Genomic DNA, 26866 nt, shown 5'->3' with positions numbered 1-26866 from the left:
TAATACCCAGGTCTCTATAGTAGAAATTTCAAAATGAAGGCATCAGCCTAGTGCTAAGCCAGAGAGAGGGAAGGGGAGTAAGACAGAGTGTATGTGTGTGGGGAAGAGGGAGGGGGGCAGAAACCCTGGGCTTGACATATATAGGGGCCATTTCTAAAGTCCAAGATAAAAAGTCCAAGATAAAGAGGAAAGTGTGAGCACTTTAGGAACAAACATGACTATATAGTAATTAGAAATACTAACCTTCACTGCATTTCTCAAATCCCTTCAAAGTTCTGATGGAAAATTATTTTGAACCATAATCCCATACTCAGCCAACCTATTATTCAAGTGTAAGGACAAAAGAAATTGTAATTTCAGTAACGAAAGTGTTCAGAAAGTTCACTACACTCAAAAAAAAATTTTTTTAATTTAATTTTATTTTATTTGAGAACATACTGTACAGAGGGGTTACAATTACATGGGCAGGATAATGCTTACATTTCTTCCCAAGCATTGCAGCCTCCTCCTTTGTTTACCCTTCACCTCCCTTCCCAGCCTCCCCCCTCCCCCCCACCCAATCATACCCCCTCAAAAAATTTTTTAAGGGCTTGGAAGGTGGCTCAGTGGTAGAGTGCTTGCCTTGCATGCATGAGGCCCTGGGTTCAATTCCTCAGCACCACATAAACAAAAAGAAAAAAGCCAGAAGTGGCACTGTGACTCAAGTGGTAGAGCGCTAGCCTTGAGCTGAAGAGCTGAGGGACAGCGCCCAGGCCCAGAGTTCAGGCCCCATGACTGGACCCCCCAAAAAAAATTTTTTTAAAGAGTTACTAGGAGCTGGAAAAAGTAACATGAATCTGTCTTCCCAGCCACTTGGGAAAATGGGACAGAATATTATTTCAGCCAGGGTTTTGAGACCAGCTTGGACAATGTAATAGGACCTTGTCTAAAAGAAATTCCTCTAAATAATGAGAAAAAACTCAGAGAAAGAAGGAAACAGGATAAAAATCAGTGGTAAACCAGGTGCTGGCTCACACCTGTAAACCTAGCTACTCAGGCGGCTGAGGTATGAGGACTGTGCTTCAAAGCCAGCGTGGGCAGGAAAGTCTTTGAGTCTCTGATCTCCAATTAAGTTCCAAAAGCTGGAAGTGGAGCTGTAGCTCAAGTGGTAGAGTGCTAGCCTTGAGTAAAAAAACTCAGGGACAGTGCCCAGGCCCTGAGTTTAAGCCCCAGGACTGGCATGCACATACACCAAATGAAATTATTTTCAATGAACAGTAGGCAAAAGGTACTGTTAGTAAGTGATTCTTAAGGATGAGAGACAAATAATATAAAAATTAATAACCTACAGCTCAAATTCTAGGTGGTTTTGACACATCATGGAAGGTGAAAAGGGGAAGTGAGGGACTAGAAGCTTGGTTTGAGTGGTTGAGTGCCTGCCTACCAAGCATGAGGCTCTGAGTTTAATCCCAAGCATTACTAAAATAAAAGGGGGGTGAATGAGGGAGAGGGAGAGAGTGGTGATCACCACTGATTTTTAGTTTTCCTAACAAACTTTGAGTTTTCCCTGGAAAATAAAACTGGGCAGTGACTCAAGGATATTGGCCGGCCCAGATGTCTGGATATCAGCCCACCCAGGACAAGGACAGCGGTTATAGATAGTACATGTTTTTCAGTTCCAGTTTAGTTCAGCAATCCCTGGGACGGACCTTGACAACGACCACCTGGCCAGACCACAAACTGGGCCAAATCGGTCAACCAATCATAGGCCTGTAACCATGTAACCCCCCCTTAGACCAACCATGAGCCAATTATATCACAAAGAGCGTTTTATGCTAATTTTGTGGGTTTTTCCTTTAAAAATGTCTGTCTCCTCTGCTCGGGGCTCCCTGTCTGCTCGGGGCTCCCTGTCTGCTCGGGGCTCCCTGTCTGCTCGGGACAGAGAGTCCGTTTGGGGCAAACGTCAAATAAACTCCTCTTGCTTATTGCATCTCCCGGCCTGGAGGCTGAGTTTCTGGGGCGCCCTCCCGTTGATGAAAGTATCCTAGGGGACTAGGGTCTTTCAATCAGTAGCAATGATGTATTTGGATGAATTCAGCCCTTGGATTGATGCATTGATTGATTTTTGCATTGGTACTGGGCTTGAATTCAGGACCTGGGACCGTCCCTTGGCTTTTTCACTCAAGGCTGGCTCTCTGCCACTTGAGCCACAGCTCCACTTCTTATCTTTTGTGATTAATTGGAACTAGAACTTTCCCACCTGGGAGAGCTTTAAACCACAATCCATAGATCTTAGCCTCCTAAATAGTAAGCATTACAGGATGATTAGGTTTTAAAAATTCAGGGTATAAACTTTTTTACAATAGCCATGTCCAAAACAAAATACTTGAGAAAAGGATTTGAATTTATCACTGGGCAAGGGAAACTAAAATCATGGGAGGATTTGGTGGGGGCAGCAGCAAACTCAATTTGACTAGACAGTCAAATCCATTACTGGTATGGGAACAAGGAGCAGGAAAGTGGGGAAGGAGTACTCCTGACAGAAAAGGAGACAGATGATAACAGAATGGGAAACCGACAGCACTCTGCAGGAATGGATGCCATTAGATGAGCGGGAAATCTAATCATCAAATACCCAGTAATTGAATTTTCTGGAAGCTAAGTGGATATTAATAAATACACTTTGGGTAGCAAATGATTATTTCTATGATAGTTTATTTGCCATAACTTTAGAGCAAGTCACAGTTCACAATGGGTTTTACTGGACTAAAAGGCTTTGGAATGCTATGAATAAACTATGAGTTCTACTGCCTATATTTAAGTGAGGTTATTTCAATGAACACTATATTGGAACATTAGCTGACCAGTGGTATCTTGGAATCTTTGTAATAACAAGTGTGATGGACCAAGGGTAGCTGTACTTGTATATTTCCCCAAACTGAAATTAAAGTTTGTTCATCCATATTGCTTAGAGAAGTTTCACACAGCCTCAGACTGCAATTCAAACCACCAAGGAGCTGAGTAGCTGCAAGAGCTCCAGGCCCTCCCACAGAGAGAGCATGACATGAAGGCCTTCTTGACATCTTTAAACCCAACTCTAGCAACAGAGACTAGTTATTTTTCCCAGGTTTCTCCTACTGAAGAGATATTCAGCTGGGCACTGCTGGCTCACGCCTGTAATTCTATCTTCTCAGGAGGCTGAGGTCTGAGGATTGCGGTTTGAAGTCAGCCAGGGCAGAAAAGTGTCCATGCAACTCTTACCTCCAATTCCTACTCAAAAAAACCCAGAAGTGGCTCTGTGGCTCAAAATGGTAGAGTGCTAATCTTGAGCAAAAGAGCTCAGAGACAGCACCCAGGACCCAAGTTCAAGCCCCATGACCAACAAAACCAAAAATGAGAAATTCAGTTACTGTAAAGACCACATTAGCAGGATTCTGAGAAATAAGCACACATGCATTTAAACTGGGTACATGCTGGAAGATGTCAGTTCTACTGTGGGACTTTTATCCTGATGACATGGCTTTTAAATGGCCCTGGAGACATGTTTCTAATGGTAACTATTTAACCACATCTTCAAAGCAGGGGTAAAAATCAGGACCGACCCTGTAACTGACACTATCAGAAAGAGCCACAGGAAGATTCGATCGAGAACTTGAGCCACAAATTTCCAGTCTTGTACAACCTACAAAAAAGAAAAAAATATGACTTTCATTTAAGGTGCTCGATGGCCATTTTAAACTCATTAACGGATTTTAAAAGGCAAATATTCAGATTTGCAGCATTTTTTGACTTTTCAAATGTATCCAACATGTCACTCAGAACCTAGGCTAAGATTTCATTCAGTGATTTGCTCACTATATCCCCAAGAAAATAACTTGCAAGTTGAATATATAGACACATTCTTGTCATCACTGAAGAAGAAAATAGAAATGGTAAAATTATTTGAAAATATTTCCCAGAATAACAGAAGCCTAATATATAAACAGATTAAAAGAAAGTATAGCTACCTGCAATACTCCCTTGTTTACACATGAAATTTATCACAAATAAGGAACTAATTTTGATGGTGTTACACACAGATCTCTTCCTACTCATATGGTATAGCTATTGAAGGTTCAGGAGGAAAAATGACCAAGGGAAGACAAGCAATCCAAGAGACTTTAGTGAGGGTAGTCATGGGAGAGTAGGCTCCAGGCCTGTCAGAATGAGGTCAGAGTGGAAACAAGCCACTGGATGAGAGTGGTCTAAAGGGAAAAAAATTGAGTTTGTTGTTGTTGTTGTTGTTTTGGCACAGCATTGGGACCTTTACTCAGGACCTAGGCACTGTCCTTTAGCTTTTTTCACTCACTTTTAACTTTTTGGGGGCAGGGGTCTGGGGGAGGGGTCTGGTTGTGGGGCCTGAACTCTGGGCCTGGGTGCTGTCCCTCAGCTCTTCAGCTCAAGGCTAGCGCTCTACCACTTGAGCCACAGCCCCACTTCCAGCTTTTTTCTTTTTGCTTATGTGGTGCTGAGGAGTTGAACCCAGGGCCTCATGCATGCAAGGCAAGCACTCTACCACTGAGCCACCTTCCCAGTCCCACTTTTAACTTTTTGATGGTTATTTAGAGATAAAAGTTTCACAGACTTTCCTGCCAGGGCTGGCTTTGAACCATGATCCTCAGATCTCAGCCTCCTGAGTAGTTAGGATTATAGACATGAGCTACCAGTGCCTAATAGTCTTGTCTTTTAAAGGGAAGATTAATGTCCCATTTCTACTACAGAGGGTCTTCAACTTGCAATGGTTCCAAGTGATTTTTCCACTTACAATGGTACACAAATGAAATCCATTCAGTAGAAACTATCCTTTGCATTTGAGAGCTGCATCTATTCCAAAGCCAAAGCTCTTCATTAGTCTCAGAAAGGTCACAAGGGACCACAAACAGCACGAGTCTGCTTTGGAGCTTGGTTCTGGTGTTCAGTGGTGTGTACTCAACATGTTTTTGATTGATGATATATATATATATCATATATATATCATATATATCATATATATATATGATATATATATATATATATATATATTGGGTCCAGTCGTGGGGCCTGATCTCTGGGCCTGGGCGCTGTCCCTCAGCTCTTCAGCTCAAGGCTAGCACTCTACCACTTGAGCCACAGCGCCACTTCCAGCTTTTTTCTTTTGCTTATGTGGTGCTGAGGAATCGAACTCAGGGCCTCATGCATGCAAGGCAAGCACTCTACCACTGAGCCACCTTCCCAGCCCCTACTGATGATATTTTTAATGTACAATTGGTTTCATCATTTGTGGAGGAGCATTAGTATAGATGGGGGTTTTGTAAAAGTGCACTAGATTAGAGGGCCTGTCCCAGAGAGGGGAGGGAGGGTAGACAGGGTGTGTTCTGAGCTTACAAAGAGCTTTCAGAAAGCAAAGAGGAAAACACACACTTTAAAGTCAATCTCAAGAAATTGGATTATTGACTATTTTTAATCCTTTTGTCTACATCTTTCTGAAGTGTCCTAGGCTGATCATCTGTTCTTTTCACAATTAAAAGAGATGACTTCAACTTGTGGTAGCATTTTTAAAAGATGCAAAAAACCAAACAAACAAAAACTAACCCCTGCTTTATAGCTGATATGTTCCTTCAATAACAGTACTCATTTTTAAAACAACACAAAACCCCCTTAAGTGGGTGAAAAGCTTGGCACATAGTTAAGAGGAGGGTATATTAGGGTACGTCACTATAGGAAAGATAAACTGTTGAAGGAAGTTTGGCCCTAGTGACTGTAATCCTAGCTACTCAAGAGGCTGAGATCTAAAGATAGAAGAGATTCAAAACCAACTTATGAAGATACCTAAGAAACTTTGATTTCCAATTAATTGACCAGCAAAAATCAATAAGCAGAGATGTGGTTCAAGTGGCAGAGTGCCAGACTCAAGTAGAAAAAGCCAAACAAGAATGTGAGGCCCTGAATTTAAACCCTAGTATGGATACATACACATACACACACACACACACACACACACATACACACACACACACACACACACACACACACACACACACACACACACAAATGTGGAGTGAAATTACAAAAATTTCTTTTGTATGCTTGTCCATGGGCTTTTTTAAAATGCTTGCCTATCAAGCTTTTGGCACTAATTTTAACTAATTTAGAATAAAATAATTGGTCCCTTTAAATGTTATAATAATATGACTTGGGTTTTGTTGATTTTGTTTTCTTTTTGTGCTGTTACAGGGGCTTGAACTCAGGGTCTGGGCACTGTTCCTTAGCATTATCACTCAAGATTCATGCTCTATTACCTGAGCCACAGCTCTACTTCTGGCTTTTTGTTGGTTAATTGGATATTATGAGTCTCACAGATTTCCTGCCCAGGTTGGCTTTGAACTAAAATCCTCAGATCTCAGCCTCCTGAATAACTAGGATTACAGGCTGAGCTCACTCAAGCCAAGCTTTTGTTTCTTTTTTCTTTCTTTTTTTTTTGCCAGTCCTGGGGCTTGAACTCGGGGGCTAGACGCTGTCCCTGAGCTCTTTTGCTCAAGGCTAGTGCTCTACCACTTGAGCCACAGTGCCACTTCCAGCTTTTCCTGTTGATGTGGTACTGAGGAATCAAACCCAGGGCTTCATGCACACTAGACCAGGCAAGCACTCTACCACTAAACTATATCCCCAGTCCCAGTGCCAAGCTTTTTATGTAACTTATTTTAATCACACATGCTGGACATATATTTATTTTTTTATTATTTCCAGTCCTAAAGCTTGAACTCAGGGGCTAGATCCTTGAGCTTTTTGGCTCAAGGCTAGCACACTACCACTTGAGCCACAGCTTCACTACTGGCTTTTTATTGGTTAATTAGAGACAAGAGACTATGGACTTTCTTGTCTGGTTTGGCTTTAAATCACAGTCATCAGATCTCAGCCTCCTGAGAAGCTAGAGTTACAGGGGGAGTATGGGAAGGGATGGGAAGGGGAAACAAAGAGGAGGCAGCAATGCTGGATAAGAAATGTACTGGTTATCTTGCCCATGTAATTGTAACTCCTCTGTACAATATTCTCACAATAAAAAAAGAGTGTTGTGACAGCCAGATCTTGATTTAAAAAAAAAAATAAAAGCAAGACTCTCTGTAAAATAAAGGAAAATAGGCCCTAGTCCTGGCTCAAGTGGCAGAGCACTTACCTAGCAAGTACATGGCTATGAGTTCAAATTCTAGAAGCCCCCACCCCACCCCCCCAAAAAAAGAAATGACAAGTAGCATTAACATCATAGCTTAGCCAATGGCTGCATTTTGTTGTAAAAATAAGTACCAAAAGAATAGCCTTTCCATAATTCAATGGCAGTGTGATCACAAATAGTAGTTCACTGACCTGGCTGATGAAATGTTCCTTTCTCACGTGTCTTGAAATATATCTGATAGACTCTGCAGCTTTTTCCAAGAAAGTGATCAGAACCTTTTCTCCATCACTAATCTGCTTATGTTTCTTTTTGCCCAAGACTTTACCTTTCACTACTGTTCGACTCTCCTCTTTATCTGGGAAAGAGTAGCGATCTACATGATCCTTCATGCAAAGCAATTTAGGAAGTTTTTGTAGAAACAGCTTCTTCACCCAGGGGGCCATGGGATGATAGGTGGAAGATGATCTGTGGTGAACATTAATTACAAAAACGGTAACAATGATTGACAGAGTGACGAAAATCATAATAAACAATAGGTATTCTCCAATGAGAGGGATGACTTTTGAAGAAGATGGGATTATTTCTTCAATTACTAAAAGAAAAACGGTCAGAGATACCAACACAGACGTTGATAAGGAAAGTTTTTCTCCTTCATCTGAAGGTAAATAGAACACAAGAACTGTGAGAAAAGATAGCCCCAGGCAGGGGATTATCAGGAAAAGTGTATAAAATAAAGGCAGGCGTCTCAGGACAAAAGAATAGGTAATAAATGGATAAGAATATAAACCTTCTCTTCTGTTTCCTTTCATCCCTTTTGCATTTAGTATTTCCCATTCTCCATTGTCAAAGAAGTCTTTCCTGTCAACATTTTCATTTATCAAAATGAGGTCGACCATAGTACCATCATAAGTCCAGGATCCAAACTTCATAGAGCAGTTCTGTTGGTCAAAGGGGAAAAATGTAACATCCATGGTGCATGAACTTTTGTAACTGGCAGGAGGAGTCCAAGTGACACTTCCATTGGATCTCACAATGACCTTGGTCATGAGGGAGCCCTCGAAACGTCCATCGGCACTGCCATAAAAGGAATTTCACTTCAGTAATTAGTTGAATGTTTATTTGCTTGGGATTTTCTCCCATCTCTGTACTATTTGTATTGTATTACTTTCCTACCACAATGTCAACTATTTTGCTACTTACAGGTGTATATTTCTCCTAATTATTTAACTAATATAACTATGATCACTGTTAATCTGACTAATATAACTATTTTCTGTGATACTTACTTTTCAAAGAGAACTATGTCAGGAAGCCAGAGAGATTCTGAGGGAACTTTAATTGAATGAATGCCACCATACTCATCAGGATTCCAGCGTAGTTTGTGGTCTGTCCATTCCTGAATAAAATGAGTAGATTATAATTTTTATTCTGGAAAATTCAGTGCATTAGATGTTGTGATCTTCATTTGTCTGTTAACTTACTAATTTATAATTTTATTAACAAAGGGAAATTAACCAAGGTTAGACTTTGTAACCATACCTGGAATTCAGTGCATTTATCAGGACAAGATTTGAGCCAACTTGGTCTCTGACTTTGCCCAGGTCCAACATCTAGCCTATTTTGTGTCTCCCAAATAGGAGGACTTGGAGTCTCCACATCAAGCACTCAGTGAAGAGATTCAGAGGATGAAAAATTATAATTTATCTTTTTGGCCTAGTTTTCTTAAGAAGCAAACAAAAGAAAGGCAATAGCCTAGCATGGTGACACACACCTTTAATCCAGTACTTAGGAATTTGAGGCAGGAGTATCATGAGTTCAAAGCCACCCTAGGATACTTAGTAAGACCCTGTCAAAGAAGAAGAAGAAGAATGAGAAGGAAGAGAAGGAGAAGGAGGAGGAAGAGGAAAAGGAGGAAGAGAAGGAAAGCTATGCAAAATGCAAGCCAGTGTTGGCTCATCAAGATTTTAATTTTTGATAATAAGTACATACTCAGTTTATGTCCTTGAGTATCACCAAGACTCTTAGCCTAACATTCATTCAATATATTAATATGAAACATTTAGTACCTTCTGACTATTCATGATGCCATTGTAACTTTTACCCAGTGGACAGAGATAAAAGAATTTAGTATAACAGTTCAATCTAATTTTATTTTGTAAGTTCTCAATGTGTTAAACTTATCCCTAATATTATTGGCTTCCATAAGCTTATACTTTTTACATAAGGAAAGACCTCTTGTAATATTTTCTAGGGAATGATGGATACAGATTAAGAAATCTGATCATTAATTGTTTAGATTATTAAGGCAAAGTTACAGCAGAAATAGATCTTGGATCCAGAATTTCATGAAACCTGATCCCAAAGTTAAATTCTCCCATTCTGCTGGCCCTCACAGAATAGTTGAATAAAACTGTTCAGGGTAGTGTTAAGTGTGTTTCTAAATGTTAAAAGGCTATGCCTAGTATGAAGTTTCTTGGAACCCAGTGATGCTACATTGTCATTAAAAATATCAGGAATCAGCAAATTTAAAACTTCACCAGGTTATAAAATGCTGAAATACAATTCCTAAAAAATGATGACCCTCATATGAGATATTGTCTTAGATAATATTTGTGAGATATGAATGGAACAATGAAAAGAATGACTTTGCTTGAAAGAATGACTTACACTCTAGGCCATCTTTTAAAAAGTGGCATTACTGAGCAAAGCTGATCCCAACCTATAGTCTTCTACTTGGGGCATAAAGATTGCTGGAAACAAAATTGACTGTTTCTTGGATCCACTTCTCTCCCTTTTAGGGTCAGTAGCCCTGAGAAAAGGGTGATGATGATGAAGATTCTAAGTTTCTGCTTCGTTGCAGATCACAGCAAACTCATAAAAATTTAGGGAACTGGGACAAGGCTCATGAGGAATTTCTGAAAGATTAAAAATTAAAGTTACTTTTTACAATAAGTCAGAAAGACTTTTCTTTCCTCACCTGCTGCAGCATGATTAACAGTTGTTCCCAAAGAAAAGACACGGGTGATTTACCAAATATGCCAAGTTCAATTAGCACTGAGGACCATGATTGTCCTTGATGCTCTATATCCCTAGCTTGCAACTCAGATAAGTAGGCTAACTAATGACACCAACACCTGGTAATGACTGTCCTGAGGAGCTAGTTTGGATGTATGGTACAGAAGAGCACAGAGGGGGAAGGAAATTCTGAAAAATGCCATGTAAGTCAGAGTGGTGGTCAGTGGGCCCTGGGGCAGAAATAAAAGGTAAATGGATGGATGAGAAATGTATTTGATCCTTGAAGAGGAAGTAACAAGATCTACAGTGTAATAAGGCTGCATTCCTGAGCTCAAGGCTAGCACTGTACCACTTGAGGCATAGCTCCACTTCTGGCTTTTTGGTTGTTAATTGGAGCACAAGTGGCTCATGCCTATAATCCTAACAAGGTAGGACTTTTGGTTAATGCTGCTCATTTGGTGGTCCCCCAAATGAAAACACATTGAATTAGAATTAGAAAATCCTGAGTTTCACATCTGTATTATAGCTTGCTAGATGTACAACTTAGAAAGTCACTAGGATTCAGCGTTTACCCTCAATTTCTAGTGTTAAGAGAGACATTTCTTTTCTTTTCTTTTGGGGTCCGGTCGTGAGGCCTGAACTCTGGGCCTGGGCGCTGTCCCTCAGCTCTTTAGCTCAAGGCTAGTGCTCTAGCACTTGAGCCACAACACCACTTCTGGCTTTTTTCTTTTTGCCTATGTGGTGCTGAGGAATTGAACCCAGGGCCTCAGGCATGCAAGGCAAGCACTCTACCACTGAGCCACCTTCCCAGCCCTGAGAGAGACATATCTTAAAACCTTGGTGTCCTTCCATAATCAGCTTACAGATTCAATTTTTCTTCCTGAGATGCCCTAGATGAGGAGCAACCCAATTTCTCCTGCATGAACCTTTGCCAAATGCTGGTTGGGGCCCTGGTAAGGAATTACACACACAGGATGTAAGGTGGCTTAGCCTGCAGCATTCAGCTGGGGGCAGAGCCCAGCTCCTCCATCTCATGCTCTAAGGAACTATGGGATTGTCTGGCTATTTCCATGTTCTCTTTAACTTTTAAATGAATCTGAAGATTAACCTTGTTTCTTTTCCTTCCTGGCAAAAGATTAGAAGTAATATCTCTTATTTGTAAAACATATTCCAGGCAGTGCTCTCAAGGCCCTTTACAAACAATAGCTCCCCCTCACAAGTTTCTCCTTGTTTGAGTTCTGTGTTTTTCAGGAAACAGGAAAGCCAGGATATATTAGAGTCAAATGTCAAAGATAATCTATGGCTAAGAGAAAATGGTAAAATGCTCAGAGTCTAGGTTTTTAATTTGGTCAAACCTGCATAAAAATACTTGTATCTCTATATACACACATATACAAGAACCCACACATTCCCTGAAAATTGCTTTTTTAACACTTACTACCTGAAATACCACTCATAAAATATTTACCTAAAACCACAATGCAGGACAAATTTTACTTAAACTGAAGTCATAAAACTGTTTTTAACCATAAGTATTTCAATTTCTTCTTTTATATTAATACCAAACGGTAATATAAATCATATACATGACATTTTGTCAGTGACCAACCACAATTATGAGTCCAGTGGTCCCAGGATTATAGTGTAGCTGGAAAGTTCCTGTCCCCTTTGATGTCAAAGCCATGGTAACATTTGCCCAGTGCATCATTCCCATGGCTGTGATGAGGCTGCTAGTCTATGAAAGCATTGAATGCACAGTATGTACACTGTGTATTACTTGATGATAATGAATGACTCTATTATTCAGATTACCATGCACACTCAAGCACGTGTGTGTGTGTGTGTGTGTGTGTGTGTGTGTGTGTGAGTCCTGGGGCATGAACTCAGGGCTTGGGTGCTGCCCCTGAGTTTTTGTGCCCAAGGCTAGTGCTCTACCACTTGAGCTACAAGCTCTACTTCCTGGTTTTTGTTGGTTAATTGGAAATAAGAGTCTCATGGATTTTCCTGCCTAGGCTGGCTTTGAACCACAATCTTCAGATCTCAGCCTCCTGAGTAGCTAAGATTACAGGAATGAGCCACTGGCTGTCTTACCTTAATCATATTTTTTATTATTATTTTTTAATGAATTCCATATATGTGTACATGTACACACATATCTAAAGATATATGGATAGAAATTAAAAGGAAACTGTAGTAGAGCCTCAGCCTGCTTCAGGAGGTCATCTTAAAGAAGGTCTTGTGACCACAAAGATAGTGGCTCCATGAAAATTATCCCCCAGGAAACCTGGCAGTAAGTACATCACCATATGGAGGTGATGATAACTGGCAAAATCAATACACGAGCTTATGTAGGCATCATTTTAAACAAGAAATATCTGAAAAGCAAAAATGAAGTAAATAAAATTATAAAACATTTAAATGGAGAAAAGCTTACAGAATAGATACAGAAAAGCAAGTGTTTTGTATATTGTTCAATGTGTTTGTATAAGGAAAGTTCTTGTAAGAGTCAAATATTTAGCTGAGCACTAGTGGCTCACATTTGTAATCTTAGCTTTTAGGAGGCTGAGATCTAAGAATTGCAATTCAAAGCCAGCCTGGGCAGACAAATCAGAGACACTCTTATCTCCAATTAATCAGCAAAAAGCTGTAAGTAAAGGAATAGCTCAAGTGGTAAAGCTCTAGCTGTGAACTACAAAGCCAAGAGAGGCCCTGTGTTCAAGCCCCGGAAGAGCCAAAAGTTAAAAATTAAAATTTATAAAATAAAAATTTTAAAGTAAGCTAAAAATTAATTTATTACAGAAAGAATATTTTTTCACAAATGTAGTGTAACTATGTACAGTATTAATAAAGCCTCCAATAGTGCACAGTCCTTAGCTTCCATTTTGCCTATCACTTGGTAGTGTCCCATTTAGTAAGCTCCACTCATAGCAAGTGCCCAGGACAGGAGCTACTTTGATCTCTCTGTCTTCTTTTAGCTATTCTTTTTAGTGTGTGTGTCAGTTGTGGGGCTTGAATTCAGGGCCTTTGCACTATCCCTGAGCCTCTTTATGCCCAAGGCTAGTGCTCTACCACTATGAGCACCACTTCTCTCTGTCCTCTTTTTACTAGTCCTTCTCTGTGGTTAGATATGCTAAGAATATTGTTTTACAACTGCATACAGTTCAGTACCATGGCATGCTATACAGGTTTGTAGTCGAGGACTGACAGGCTATTCAGTATTTCTTAAAACACAGCCCTGTCATTACACATCAAATGATTGTGTCCTTGTCTGTTGCCTTGATTTGAGGCCTTTGAGACTCCTTGAGATGGTCAGTTATATTACTATGTCAGATGAGAATTCTTCTTCCCTTCCTTCCTTCCTTCCTTCCTTCCTTCCTTCCTTCCTTCCTTCCTTCCTTCCTTCCTTTCTTCCTTCCTCCCTCCCTCTTTCCCTCCCTCCATCCCCCCTCTCTCTCTTCCTTTCTTTCCTTTTTTTCTTCCTCCAGTACTAGGTTTGGAACTTAGAACTGTGGTACAGGAATTCAATTGTGAGATACAAAGAAGCCACATTTTGAGAAGCTGAATTGGGAGTCTTTATTAGAAAGTCCAGTGACTGAGAGGAGACACATGTCCCCAAAAACCTTGCAGCCACGAATACATTTAATACTGTTAGGAAACTGAGCCACAAGGGTAGTAAAGAAAGAGCAGAAAAACAATCTCAACAAACCAGATCACCTCTAATGGAGAGTTAAAGAGGGATGCCATGGTAACCTGAGGAGAGTCAGGAGCTATAAGGCATGGCACAATGGCAGCTGAGGCACTGGGGCCTAACTAGGGTTTACTGTCAGGGGACAGCGTCATTGGAGGCTCCAGAACTCAAAGAGTCTTGGAGTTGGTGATACTTTTATGGGGTCCAGGGGAGGGGATTCCACATTCCTCCCAGTGGGGATATTACATCCCACTAGAGTCCACCACACAGAGACAGCCTCATGTAAAAAGATGAATTTATTGGGGAAGTGGCTAGCTGACCCTCCAGGGATGCAGCACAGACTTGGGAGCTGTGATTACAACCCTGAGCAGTCCTCAAGCTGGGGTTTTTAAGGGGTAGGTTACATAGAGTTACATAGGCGAGCCATGCAAGGCAGGTTTGGCACATTTTCATTGGTTATAGTTATATGACCTTCTTTTTTTTTTTTTTTTTTTGGGTCCGGTTGTGGGGCCTGAACTCTGGGCCTGGGCGCTGTCCCTCAGCTCTTCAGCTCAAGGCTAGCGCTCTACCACTTGAGTCACAGCGCCACTTCCGGCTTTTTTCTTTTTTGCTTAAATGTGGTGCTGAGGAATCGAACCCAGGGCCTCATGCATGCAAGGCAAGCACTCTACCACTGAGCCACCTTCCCAGCAGTTATATGACCTTCAAATTCATTTCTTTTTTATGGTAAATATCATACATAATAATTTGCAATAGGCTGCCCATAGTAAGACCACTTGATGGTGGTCTTTAATTGGTGGTCTTAAGGCCCTGTTACTGAGGCAAGCAAGCAAGGTTACAGAAGCAAAACACAGGAAAACATAGCTTTGAGTCACAGGAGCATAGGCAAAACATAATCTTGACTTGGTCATCATGACTAATACCATCAAAGCTATTGACACCAGTGCAGCTGGTAATAAACCTCAAGGTTGTCAGTAGCCTTCTGCAAGGCTGCAAGCTTGGTAAACTTGATTGAAGGAGAGATGTTCTTTTGCTTTTTAGCAAGGATGGAGAAGCAAAGGCTGACCAGTAGTCAGCCTTTATCTGGAGTTTTTCTTTATCAAGAGGTTTTTGCCCTTTATTAATAGCAACTCAGATATTACAGTACAAGTCTGGCAGGTCTGGGAACCTATTGTCCAAGTCTCTGCTCCTGCTTCTTGGAATTCAGGCTTACCTATCACCTGGGGGTGGGGTGGGATTTCACCTCTAAGAGATTTTGGAAAGTCCCTCATCCATCAAGATGCCAAGACAGTGCCAGTTAGATCCAGTACTAATATTTCAGAACCTCACTCTTGCTAAGCAGGTTCTCTACCACTCAAGTCATACCTCCATCCTCTTTTTTGCTCTACTTATTTTTTCAGGTAGAGTCTCACACTCTTTTTTCTGCGGCCAACCTAGAGCATGATCCTTCTGTGCCTCTGGCACAGCTGGTATTACAGATGTGCACCACCATGCTCTGTCCTCAGATATGAACTTAAAGCTGTATTCATGTTGATTTATTTTAATTTTAAAGACAGCAATGTGTCATATTATGTTTCATATTTCCATCAAATCTATGAGATATTAAAGCTGAAGAGTGTTAATTTGCTATTAAGGGTGAAAGAAACCTATACAGGTGACAACAGGAAATGACATTTATTGAACTAGTCACATTCACACACTATCACATTTATCTTCCTAACACCATTGTAAGCTTGGATTGGCCTCTGTTTTATATATAAGACTGAATATCACAGAGATGAAAGGGAACTTTCTGTTAGGTCTGCCTGGGAGAATAGCCCTCTCCCAGCTTCCTCTTTACCTGCCTGAAACCACTAATCACCTAACTGTCAATCACCTGACTATAGGTTAGCAGAGGACCTCAGACAATGAAGTTACTTCCCGAACCACCCCAGTCATGCCTCCCTCAGGGACAGTGCGAGGCTCCCCAGGCTCTGAGATCACTTCCAAATCCTCTATGGTCTCACCTCCCACCTTTCTCTATAATCCCACTCACCTACAGTCCCTGCCCTCTTTTTCTCTTTTCTTCTCTCTCCACAGGCCTTCATGTTGTGTGGCCCACAGTTTGCTCTCCCCCAAAAATCTCTTTTCTGCCTGAACCATGTGGTGGTCTCCTTTCACGCAACCTTACACTTCCCACATTTACATAGTTGACCTTTTGGTTAAGTTCTTATACACTTGAGTGAGAAGTTCAAACAGATCTCCTCTGCTAAGATCAGAGTGAGGCTTTAGGGAAGGTAGGAAATTCAAATGGCTGCCTAAGGTGGGCCTACCTGTACCATTCCAGGATAAGTATGATAGACCTCTGGAAAAATTATTCCAACCTTTAAGTCTACCCTATGCTAGTTTATTTCTTTCTGTCCTCAAAAACCAGCTTAAGGGTTTATTCTATCAGGTCTTCATTACGTTTGTTGAACATTGTGTTGATCTGAAATAGAAACCAGCTGTTACAGAAATACCTCTAGCTTAAGATGTTGGCTTTGGCAGCCACTTACAGCTCTGGTTTCTGCAAGGTGAACTGTTTTAGGCTACAGTGTAGCCTGGTTCTCTGGGAATTCCTTCTTACTGGAGTTCACACTCAGCCCCACATCACCCAATGCATATCAATTAGTTGTTGTACAGTGTTTATTGAATAAATATGGCATCCACCATCATGATGGGTATTCACATGACATTGAGGTTTTAGGAAAAAAAAAAAAGGCTGGTTTCACTTTCCACTTCCCTCAAGGTGCTGGTAATCTGGTTTCCCTGACCTTGAACATGATGATGAAAATACGAGGGTGCTAAGGCATTGAGTCCTTTCTCATGTAGCCTTAGTTAGTCAAGGCTAATAATATATTTATGATTTATAGGGTTGTGATTACTCTCTGGAAATACAAAGAAGGTAGAAAAGTGAGTTTGCAAAACAAAAATCAATAAAATAAAAATAGCTCTATGTCTAAGGGTATATCCCGGGATGTCACTAGATTTGTTTTATGAAGGTCTTTAGTTGAGAGGATAGAAAATGAAGGTCTAAATATACCAGAAGATAATTATAGAAACAGATGATCAGACAGGACAGCTACATACAAAAAGCAAAAGCAAACAAAATCCCAAGCATATCATCTGTGCATACTAGCACAGACCAGAACATACTTTAGGTTCCAAGTGTGTCTTTTTGTTCTTGATGTGCATAAAAATTAACATTGGCCGATGTGGGAGGGAAAAGGAAAGAGGAGGAAATGAATGTTTTATTGTGATCATTTTGGCTGAGGCACTCTGAGATGAGTGGAAACAGTTACTAATAGGTTTTCTTAGGTGAGAGAATTCTGGGAAGGAAGGTCTTTTATGTGGTTCACAACTTTGCTGCCAGTTTTGGCTGGTAGAACTACTGTTTGACCATGACACTCAAGTTAAATATTTCTTCTTCTTAGGAGTTTTCCTTAACTTTTCCCCATTCTCACTATCATTTCGTATCATGACAGGACCTTGTAAATATTTTCTTTATGGCGTTTTTCATGTTATAGTAATTATTTTTTACATGACTAATGCATTGGTAAAGGCTTTCTGTATTTTAGCATAGGATCTAGCAAGTGCTGACACTTAGTCAGCTCTTAGTAAATATTGTAATATGATATGAATGGAAGAGAGTTGAATAAATGGAATAGAAGGGAATTCTAACTTTATTCAATTCGAAGAATGCTTTTATGCCTGCCTGTTCCATAAGAGGTCCCAGAGATGAAGGAACCAAAGCCTTGAAGACCAGTAATCAGAACCCAACACCCCTGTCATTACCAGCTAGTCAAAAGCAAGGGGATAAGAACTGTGTAAGCCAGATTTCCTTGACAAGGTATTTGCAGGACAAGTTACTTCAAGTCTCCAGTCTTCAACAGGAAGACAATAGAAAGTAAGAATAATATCAGAACCTATTTTACAAATCAATTGTAATAATTAAATGAGATTATGACCTATTCAACAGAGTGCCAGGGGAACTTAGTGATTCCTCTGGAATCAAGATTCATTAAAAACACAAAGATAGCTTTGTTTAAACATCAAATTTACCTTTTTTAAAAAAATCTTCTCTTTGATTTTATAAATTTGTTTTTCTTTTTTAAAGGTGAAGATTAAACAAACCTAAGTACTCTATCACGGTGCACTCTAGCCCTCCATCCTTTTTCATTTAATCCTCCTGCTTCTTTTTTTCTAAAACTTTAAAAAGTCTTTAAATGTATATATATATATATATATGTGTGTGTGTGTATATATATATATATATAATTAACATTAAGACAAAGCCCAAAGGTGCCTTCCTCTGTGCAGCCCCCTGCTTGCCCCCACACCACAGAATTCATTCTCTGTTTGGTCATTACCAAAGCTATAGCTAAGAGATCTGTGGCTTCTACCCTTTTGTGTCTAACCCTGTCTCTTTGGCTAAAATGATTCTTGTTTTTCAAAATCACAAGATGAGTGAAAAATATCCTCTTTCTCTATCCTGAGGCCTACAGTTTTAAAACTACCATCTCATGTGAAAGTTTGGTAAAAGCTTAGTCTCAGCAAGCAAGTCTTTTGTTTTTGTTAACTTTATAAGCATGATTGTATATAACTTTGTCCTCTCCTTGATGGCAGGGCTGTGACTTTCTCTTCTTTTATATATGTAGGATCTACCAAACTAAAACACAAGACTTCTTAAAGGTCGTCATCAATTCAAAATACTACCAAATCTTGCAGCACAAACAGGATGTCACTGCAGAATGAGATAGATACACCAAAATATTTTATTTAAATCATATTTTTATATATCCTTTCCCAGATTGGTATTCTCTCCTGCCTATTTTTATTTGCAAGCAAAATAATGTGCAGAGCAGTTTCACAACTTGTTAGCATACCTACCATTGAAGCACAATAATTCTCTAATACGATTAAAGTTCTTAGGTAGGATAAAATTAATGACATTGTATGAGGCTAGAGAATCTTCTCTGTTTCTTTTGTCCATTCATTGTTCCTTATAAATCATTAGCAAATGAAATGTCTAAATATCAAGAAAACATATAAAAACCTGAATAGATGGTTTATTTCAATGTAAGTAAACTGGAATTGTTATGTGTGTGTATATATATATATATATATACATGTATATGTATATACATATACATGTATATCTACATATACATATGTGTGTGTATATATATAACAACTGAAATATTAAGATATCAGGAGTATTTGAAATATACAGGCAGATTAGGTAATATCTAGACATTCATAATTGGAAATAAAATAAAAACAAAATAAACAATTGAAACAAATTTGATACCCACTGTCAAGCAAGTGTCAATATTTTCTCCTTCCAGATAATGTATGTGAGATTCGGACTTGAAAGGTGATTATTTCCTGGCATCACTAGAGCAATGTCCTCTAACTAGAGCTGTTTTAGGAAACAGGAAGCAGTCTGTTGTTTAAGATGCATTCCTTATTTTGTTTGGGAGTTCACCTAGTTCTGGAGTATCCGGTAGGCTCTTGTTATTCTCTCCTTTGGGGCTGGCTCTTTGCAGGAGGCAGCTGGGGGGGAGAAGGCTGGGGAAGCTAACAGCATTGATTTCCTTATCTGGTTGCCCTGCTCTCATAGAGAAAAGTTATATCTTGGAGTCCCTTTTCCAAGTAATGCAGGGACTGAGCTCCAGGATTTACTGGTAGAAACTTACCATCTCACCTGACCAATGGGCTCTACCCAAGAGCAAAAAAAAAAAAAAAAAATGCAGAAGCCGGGCGCCGGTGGCTCACGCCTGTAATCCTAGCTACTCAGGAGGCTGAGATCTGAGGATCGCGGTTCAAAGCCAGCCGGGGCAGGAGAGACCGTGAGACTCCTATCTCCAATAAACCACGAGAAAACTGGAAGTGGCGCTGTAGCTCAAGTGGTAGAGCGCTCGCCTTGAGCTGAAGAGCTGAGGGACAGCGCCCAGTCCAGAGTTCAAGCCCCATGACCGACCAAAAAAAAAAAAAAAATGCAGAAAAATACATCTCTGGGAGCCTGCAGACTGCTCTCAAACACTCATAGTCTAAAATAAAAATAACTTCTCTGAATAAAAAACACTAAACTGTAGCCTCCTTATATAGCCTTTTGAATTTCAGAAAAAATTAAGTTTTAAAAAAGGAATGCATAAGTTTTTGTTTTGTTGTTTTTTTGCCTGTCCTAGGGCTTGAACTCAGGGCCTGGGTGCTGTCCCTGAGCTTTTTTGCTCAAGGCTAATGCTCAGCCACTTGAGCCACAGCTCCACGTCTGGTTTTCTTTTTTGGTAGTTAAATGGAGATAAGAGTCTTATGGGTTTTCTTTTCTGCACTGTCTTCAAACTACTCAGCTTTCTGAGTAGTTAGGATTATAGTTATGAACCACCAGTGCCTGGTGAAGAATTCAAGTACACGCAAAATAAGTGTTTGAGAATTTGCTATCTTAAAAAAAGACTCTCTCCAACTGGTCCCAAATCCCACTCCGACCCAAACCCAATGTGTTTTCTACAGTAATATTTTAGATGGAGATTTATAAAAAGGAAATGGTTCTGGTGAGTGGATTGGCAGATCCAGTCCCTGGCTGACACTTACCTGTTTGAGCCACACATTTGTTGTCATCAACTGATTCTTTTCATCCTATGAAAATTAAAATTAAAGTAATACTGTAAGTTAAAATTGGAAGCTATTATTGGTATTTTGTTGTTGTGTCTTATTTGTTGGCTATTTCCTCTGGTTACCTTGATAATATTCAGAAGTTCAAAAGATCCTAAACTTAGGAATAATTAAATGGCATGTGATACTAAGGAATTGTGAACATTTTACTTAAAATGAAAAATAATTATTAAAACAAGTAACGGTTCATTGTGGCAATATTTATATAAAACTGCATATAGCAGAAGTTTCTTTGATGGCACAAAGCAGAGGAAAATATCTGAACTGAAGATAAGTTTTGCATGCTATTCTAGAAAGAATCCTGGGGCACTGAGCATCAAGTTGGGCAATGTGCCTTGGGGCAGGGGGCTTGGGTTACATGGGAAGGTTATTTTAATGTTGTGGGGACCACAGCAGGATGATTCACTATATTTGGGGACTTAATTTCTTCCAAGAATTTAAGTATGATAGAAGCATGAACTCAAGATAAAATGAACACAGAATGTCTGTGATGGGCAAGTTCACAAAGACGACAGCAGTGTTTGCTTTTGGGCTTAGCACTGTCACTGCTGTTCTGTAGGGAAAGAGCTAAGATTACACCAATCAGCCCTGTTCAAGTACCCTCTTCTTCCCTGCTGCCCACCCACCAGGGACAAGGCCCATCCTCCTCATCCTATCCACCCTCTATGCAAAAGTCCCCTAGTAACAGTGTCACAACAAAAGTTTACTGTGGCAACCTTTCCCTCTTTCCTCAGATCATTTCACTGGCTTTTTGGAGCAGATTTTTCTCCTACCATAATTTATTTGCAACATTGAAAATCAGACACAGGGGAAACAAAAAGATAATTCTGAGAGTTACAAACAGGTGTTGTGTTTAGCTTAGTGCCAAGGATTGCTTACCACATCCACAAGCTGAGATATTTTCAATCCGAAAAATACTTTTATGGAGTCATTAGAATTTAACACAGGCCGAACCCATTTCTGATAACCTTGGAACAAGTGTCTGAGGAGAGCATCTTCACTTTCAGCTATGGAACCAAATTCTGCAGCATCTGTAAAAGTTATCAGGGAAACAGAATTAAAGGGAGCAGCAGTATAGCTGGTTCGGCATCCTGATTTGGAGCCTTCCGTACTTCTCAATCGGATTCAACAGAGGTAGTTCTGAATTGTCTAAACTCCTCTCTAGGTTCAGCCCTTCTCTCTACAAACAAACCACCTAACACCAGCATCTATACCTCTCCCAGCTCTGCTTTCTCATGCAGTTTTCTTTCTCTGTTGGGGTGGACACTTTTGTCCCCAGCTCCTGTTTCCAAGGCCTCATTTTTCTTGATCCCTTCTACCTTATTGGGATGTGTTTTCTTACGTGTGATAGGAAGCCAGCTGGAGAAGATGGCATAATCCTTTTCTGTTCTTAAAAGCTCACTCTAACTGCTGTGAGAAAAAGAGAGCAGAAACAAATAGGATGCCTCACAGGAGTGCGTGATTAGGGCAGTGCAGGTGGAGAGGATGAGATGTTTTGAAGCACATTAAGATCTAAGAAAGGTGTGGAGCCTAGAATGACTTCATGAATTTCTGCCTGTGTGAGTAAATACTTCTTCCCTCAGAAAGCCTCAGGGAATTTCTGTCCTGCTCTCCCATTCCCGGGAAGATTATAGAGTCTCTTGCTGCTTGATGGTTCTGGCAGCCTCCCAACTGACCCGCTCCTTTGAGGCAGCCCTAGTTGTTAATACCAGTGGAAGCACTGAAGTTTGACAAACGCAAGTGCAAGGCCGTGCCTCTCCCTATCGTTTGCTTGCATTTTAATATGCTTTCTTATGTGTAAGAGAAAGGGTAGGGACACAGCCCCAGTTGCAGCCATTTATTGTCTACCCTATGAGGGATTCTATGCACCTCCAATCACTCCTTTCTTGGTAAAGTGCTTCGAGAAGCTGCAGGTACACTTTGCAGGGGGATATACACTCCTTTGTTTTTCATCCAGCTGACTATACTTGGTATTTGGGGTGGGGGATGTCTCATACATAATCATTGACCATCTGCATGTCTCTTGGGAATTCAGAAACAAACATTATAGTAATAAGTTGCTTAATTAAAAGCACAGAACCACTATTTTCTTTGCTTCAGGCCTTCACTCCCTCACTAAGCTGCAACATTTAGTAGATAGGGGATAAAATGGAAAAAGAGTAGCACTGTCCCTCTCACCTTGTCTGCTTACCTAAACAATTATTGTATGCTAGGAACTAAGCAAGGATATCTTAAAGTCACTTAACCTGAGGAAAACATTTGAGCAAACAAATTCTTAGTATGCAAAAATGTGTTTGCAAAGGAAAGTATTTGTCTCAAAGATGGACATCTGTTTTGAAGGGAGCACCTGCTTCATTTATGCCACGGATGTGCAGACCAGCCTTGAATCTCTAAGCCCAATTGATAAAATAGTGTGGCTGGAAGAATGATTAAATGTAACTGGTGTGAGATCCCTTGTCTTAAAGTGAATTTGACTCAAACCCTAATCTACTTTTCCCAATCTACTGATGATGGAGCACTCACTGCACCTTTTATTAATGGTGCCCACTTCCATGTCATTAATGGTGTCCACTTCCATGTCTGGGTGTGTGCCATCTTTCATATTTGCTTTGCTTTACTAATAAACTTTCTTAATCCCTGACTTGATGTGTTCAAAAATTCTTTCTACAACAACATGAACTTGCTACCCACGCGCCAAGAGAAGGCCTCTTTCTAGAACCTGCCAGGTTACCTTAGTTATGGGAAGGCTCTTCCCTGAGGCAGCCTTGTGGTCCTACCTTCACTTTGCTCTTTGCTCAAATGTCCTCCTTAAAGAGGTTATTCCAGGTCACATATCTGAGAACCTTTCTTGTATTTTGACTTCTACCAGAGCACTAAATGGCAGCTTCAGCACCCAGGGGCGCAGTCTTTTACATACTATGTCCCCAGCTCCCAGAACAGGGGTAGGATATAAGGATGCTGAAGTGGTTGGTGAGTGGGCAAGCCCTGGAGCAACAATGCAATTAGCCTTGTGGCCTCTGTTTTGCTGTTTGGTAATTGAGGAGTTTTGGTCACAGCTGAATTTTACTCAGGAGATGAGAGAAAAGAGAAGGACACAGCTGTCCCCTTCTTGGCCTTTTCTTACAGCAGGCAGAAGCTCTCCACAAAGGTAAGGAATATATCTGAAATACACATGTCAGTCTTTTTTGTTGGTATATTTTGTTGGTTGTGGGGCTTGAACTCTGGGTCTGGGCTCTGTCCCTCAGCTCTCCAGCTCAAGGCTAGCACCCTTCCACTTGAGCCACAGCTCCACTTCCAGCTTTTTTTGCTTATGTGGTGATGAGGAATTGGACCCAAGGGCCTCATGCATGCGAGGCAAGCACTCTACCACTAAGCCAACTTTCCATCCCCTCTTAGTCTGTTTTTTATGCTTCTTTGAGAGACTACAATAGACTATGTCATTCATAATGGAGAGAAGTTTGTTGACCTGTGGCTATGGAAGCTACAAAGTCAAAGATAAAAAAAAAAAAGGTCTAGCATGTGATAAGGCAGTTTTGTTTCTTCATCTCATGATAGAAAGGTGAGCAGGAAAGGGAGTCTGAGAGAGGGAGAAAGAGTGGAAGAGGTAAAGAGAAATGGGGTCCAAACTTGCCCTTTCACGAGAAACCCATGTCCTCAGTAGTGGCATTAGCTCATTCTTCATGAGGACGTGCACCCTCAACACTGCCACATTGGGTACTTGTTTACCAACATGAGGCCTTTTGGAGAAGACATTCAAACTAATAGCACAGTGACAGGTGTTGCTAATTCCTGTCCCAGTCACTTCCTCTTTTTCCTTGGTAACAGGTGCTAATTTTAATCAGGGTTGCATAATACCTGCTTAAAATGTTCAGTTTCCATGTCCTAATAGATAGGGACAGCTAATAACTGTCAAGTAACCAATTAAAATACAAATGGAAATCAGGCATTGATCGCTCATGCATGTACTACTGAAGAGGCTGAGATCAGGGGATCATGGTTCAAATCCAGCCCAGGCAGAACATTTTGTGAGACTCTTATCTCCAATTAACTAGAAAAAAAAAACAGGAAGAAGAGGTATGGCTCAAATGACAGAGCACCAGCCTGGAGCAAAACAGCCAAGGGACAGCACTCAGGCTCTGAGTTCAAGTCCTAGATTAAATCAATTAATCAATCAAGCATTAATTAATTAATTAAACGGAAGCTATTGGATAGGGTTTATACAGGAAAGAATATTAGAGGATGCACTCAATCTGATGTGCCCATCCTCTTCTTGCATCCTGCCGGGAACTGAGGTTCCATGTGTAGATGTGATCACCCAGGCTTCCTAAAAGCTTGATTACAGCTACACTCATAGGATGGCAAAATACAAAGGTACTAGAATCCTGAACTGTCTGTCCCAAATTTCTCATGAATGAGAAAAACAATCCCCTATTTGGTTAAGCCATTTAAGCCACAGTTACATGAATCTGAATGCTGTCCTCATTGATGTTATACCACTCTAGTAGCTTTGGACCATGGTGGTATTCTGACCTTGCTGGGAAGTTCTTGTGTCCCATTTTAGCCTTATTACCTCAAGTTATTTCATATACCTTCTCACAATAGATATAGACACTTCAGGAATGCCAAAAACTACAAGTAACTTGGATAATGTCAGGACCAGTATGCATGCATGCTCCTCCTCTCCTCCCCTCCCCTCCCCTCCCTCCCTCTTTCTTTCTTTTTCTCTCTCTCTCCCCCTTCCTCTCGTTTCTTTTTTTTTTGGGGGGGGATCCAGTCGTGGGGCCTGAACTCTGGGCCTGGGCGCTGTCCCTCAGCTCTTCAGCTCAAGTGCTCTACCACTTGCGCACCACTCCGGCTTTTTTCTTTTTGCTTATGTGGTGCTGAGGAATCGAACCCAGGGCCTCAGGCATGCAAGGCAAGCGCTCTACCACTGAGCCAACTTCCCAGCCCCTCAAGTTTCTTAGTTAAGACAACCTCAGCATGAGAATTTTGGATACACAAGCAGGTTCCTGAAGACAAGCATGAACTTAAAGGGAGGTGGAGTCACATTTTGGGGAAGAAAATCTAAAATTACAACTTTAACATCCCCATCACTTGCAACCACACACCTCCTCTCCTTAGTAAGGATATCTGGGTTCTGTTCTTCCCCAGGATCAAGGAAAATGAGTAGCTATACTCTTCAGGGACCTGTGTATATTCTAGTCCATTCCAATGAGGTTTGAGCACACAGTTTCCATGTGATGTATGTCAGAAACATGTAGAGACTGAATGTTTGTATCCCTCAAATCATGTATCAAAACTCTGACCCCCTGACTTTTGCATGGAGACAGGGCCTCTATAGAAGAGATACAAAGGAAAAACCATGTGAGGGCCTAGCAGGAAGGAAGCTATCTACTTGCCAGGAAGAGCCTTCACCAGAAGCTATAACTGACAAGAGAGTTTATGTGAATGGCACTGACACAAAACCAGACTGGTAGATAAATGGAATAGACTAGATGAATTCAGAATAAATCCACATAACTATAGCCATCTGATTTTTGACAAAGGGGCCAAAAACCTACATTAAAGGAAAGATAGTCTCCAATGAATGATGCTAGGAAAACTAGATTGTCACATGTAGAAAATTGAAACTAAATCCCTATTTCTCATTTTGTACTAAAATTAATTCCAAAGTGGATCAGAGACCTTAATGCAAGATCTGAATCAGTGAAACTATTACATGAAGCACAGGGAAAGATATAGGCATAGACAATGACTTCCTGAATAAGAGTCCAATAGTTGGTCAAATAAGAGTAAGAATTGACAAATAGGATTGTATCAAATCAATAGGTTTCTGTACAACAAAAGAAACAATTTCCAGAATCAAGAGCTAACCCACAGAATGGGAGAAAATCTTTGCAAACCATTAATAAAACAAGGATTTCTATCCAGAATATTTAAAAAGCTTAAAAGAAACACCAAAACAAATAAATAATCTAATTAATAAGTGAGCGATCAACCTCAACAAATGGTTCTCAAAAGAATAACTATACATGACTGATAAATACATAAATAAATATTCATCATTTTTAGCCGTAAAAGAAATGCAAATCAAAATGACACTGAGATTTCATCTCACAGTCAGAACAGTAGCCATCAAGAAACAAAAACACCAAAGAGTGGCATAATACAGGAAAAAAATAGTAATATACCATTGGTGGGAAAGTAAATTAGTCCAGTCACTATGAAAATCAGATTGGAGATTTCTTAAGAAATGAAAAATAGAACTATCATATGATCCAGCTATGTCATGTTTGTGCATG

The 26866-nt window shown here is 40.3% G+C and overlaps 1 protein-coding gene across 1 annotated transcript in view; it reads right to left on the bottom strand.

The window, feature by feature from the left end:
- Positions 1–3397: 3397 nt before the first annotated feature.
- Positions 3398–26866, bottom strand: part of Chrnb3 (cholinergic receptor nicotinic beta 3 subunit) — a 33932-nt gene continuing 10463 nt past the window's right edge. Inside the window, exons 4-8 of the mRNA XM_042679466.1 lie at positions 21444–21595; positions 20484–20528; positions 8455–8564; positions 7360–8242; positions 3398–3661 (exon numbers count right to left, since the gene is read on the bottom strand). Coding sequence (XP_042535400.1) covers positions 3527–3661; positions 7360–8242; positions 8455–8564; positions 20484–20528; positions 21444–21595 — 1325 coding nt within the window. The 3' untranslated portion in view covers positions 3398–3526. The remainder of the gene's footprint in view (positions 3662–7359; positions 8243–8454; positions 8565–20483; positions 20529–21443; positions 21596–26866) is intronic.

The sequence above is a fragment of the Dipodomys spectabilis genome, unplaced genomic scaffold, assembly GCF_019054845.1.
Source record: "Dipodomys spectabilis isolate Male_0828 unplaced genomic scaffold, ASM1905484v1 ptg000052l, whole genome shotgun sequence".
Classification (NCBI taxonomy): Eukaryota; Metazoa; Chordata; class Mammalia; order Rodentia; family Heteromyidae; genus Dipodomys; species Dipodomys spectabilis.
The sequence above is the reverse complement of the archived record's forward strand: the minus strand, read 5'-3'. Positions and strand labels throughout refer to the sequence as shown.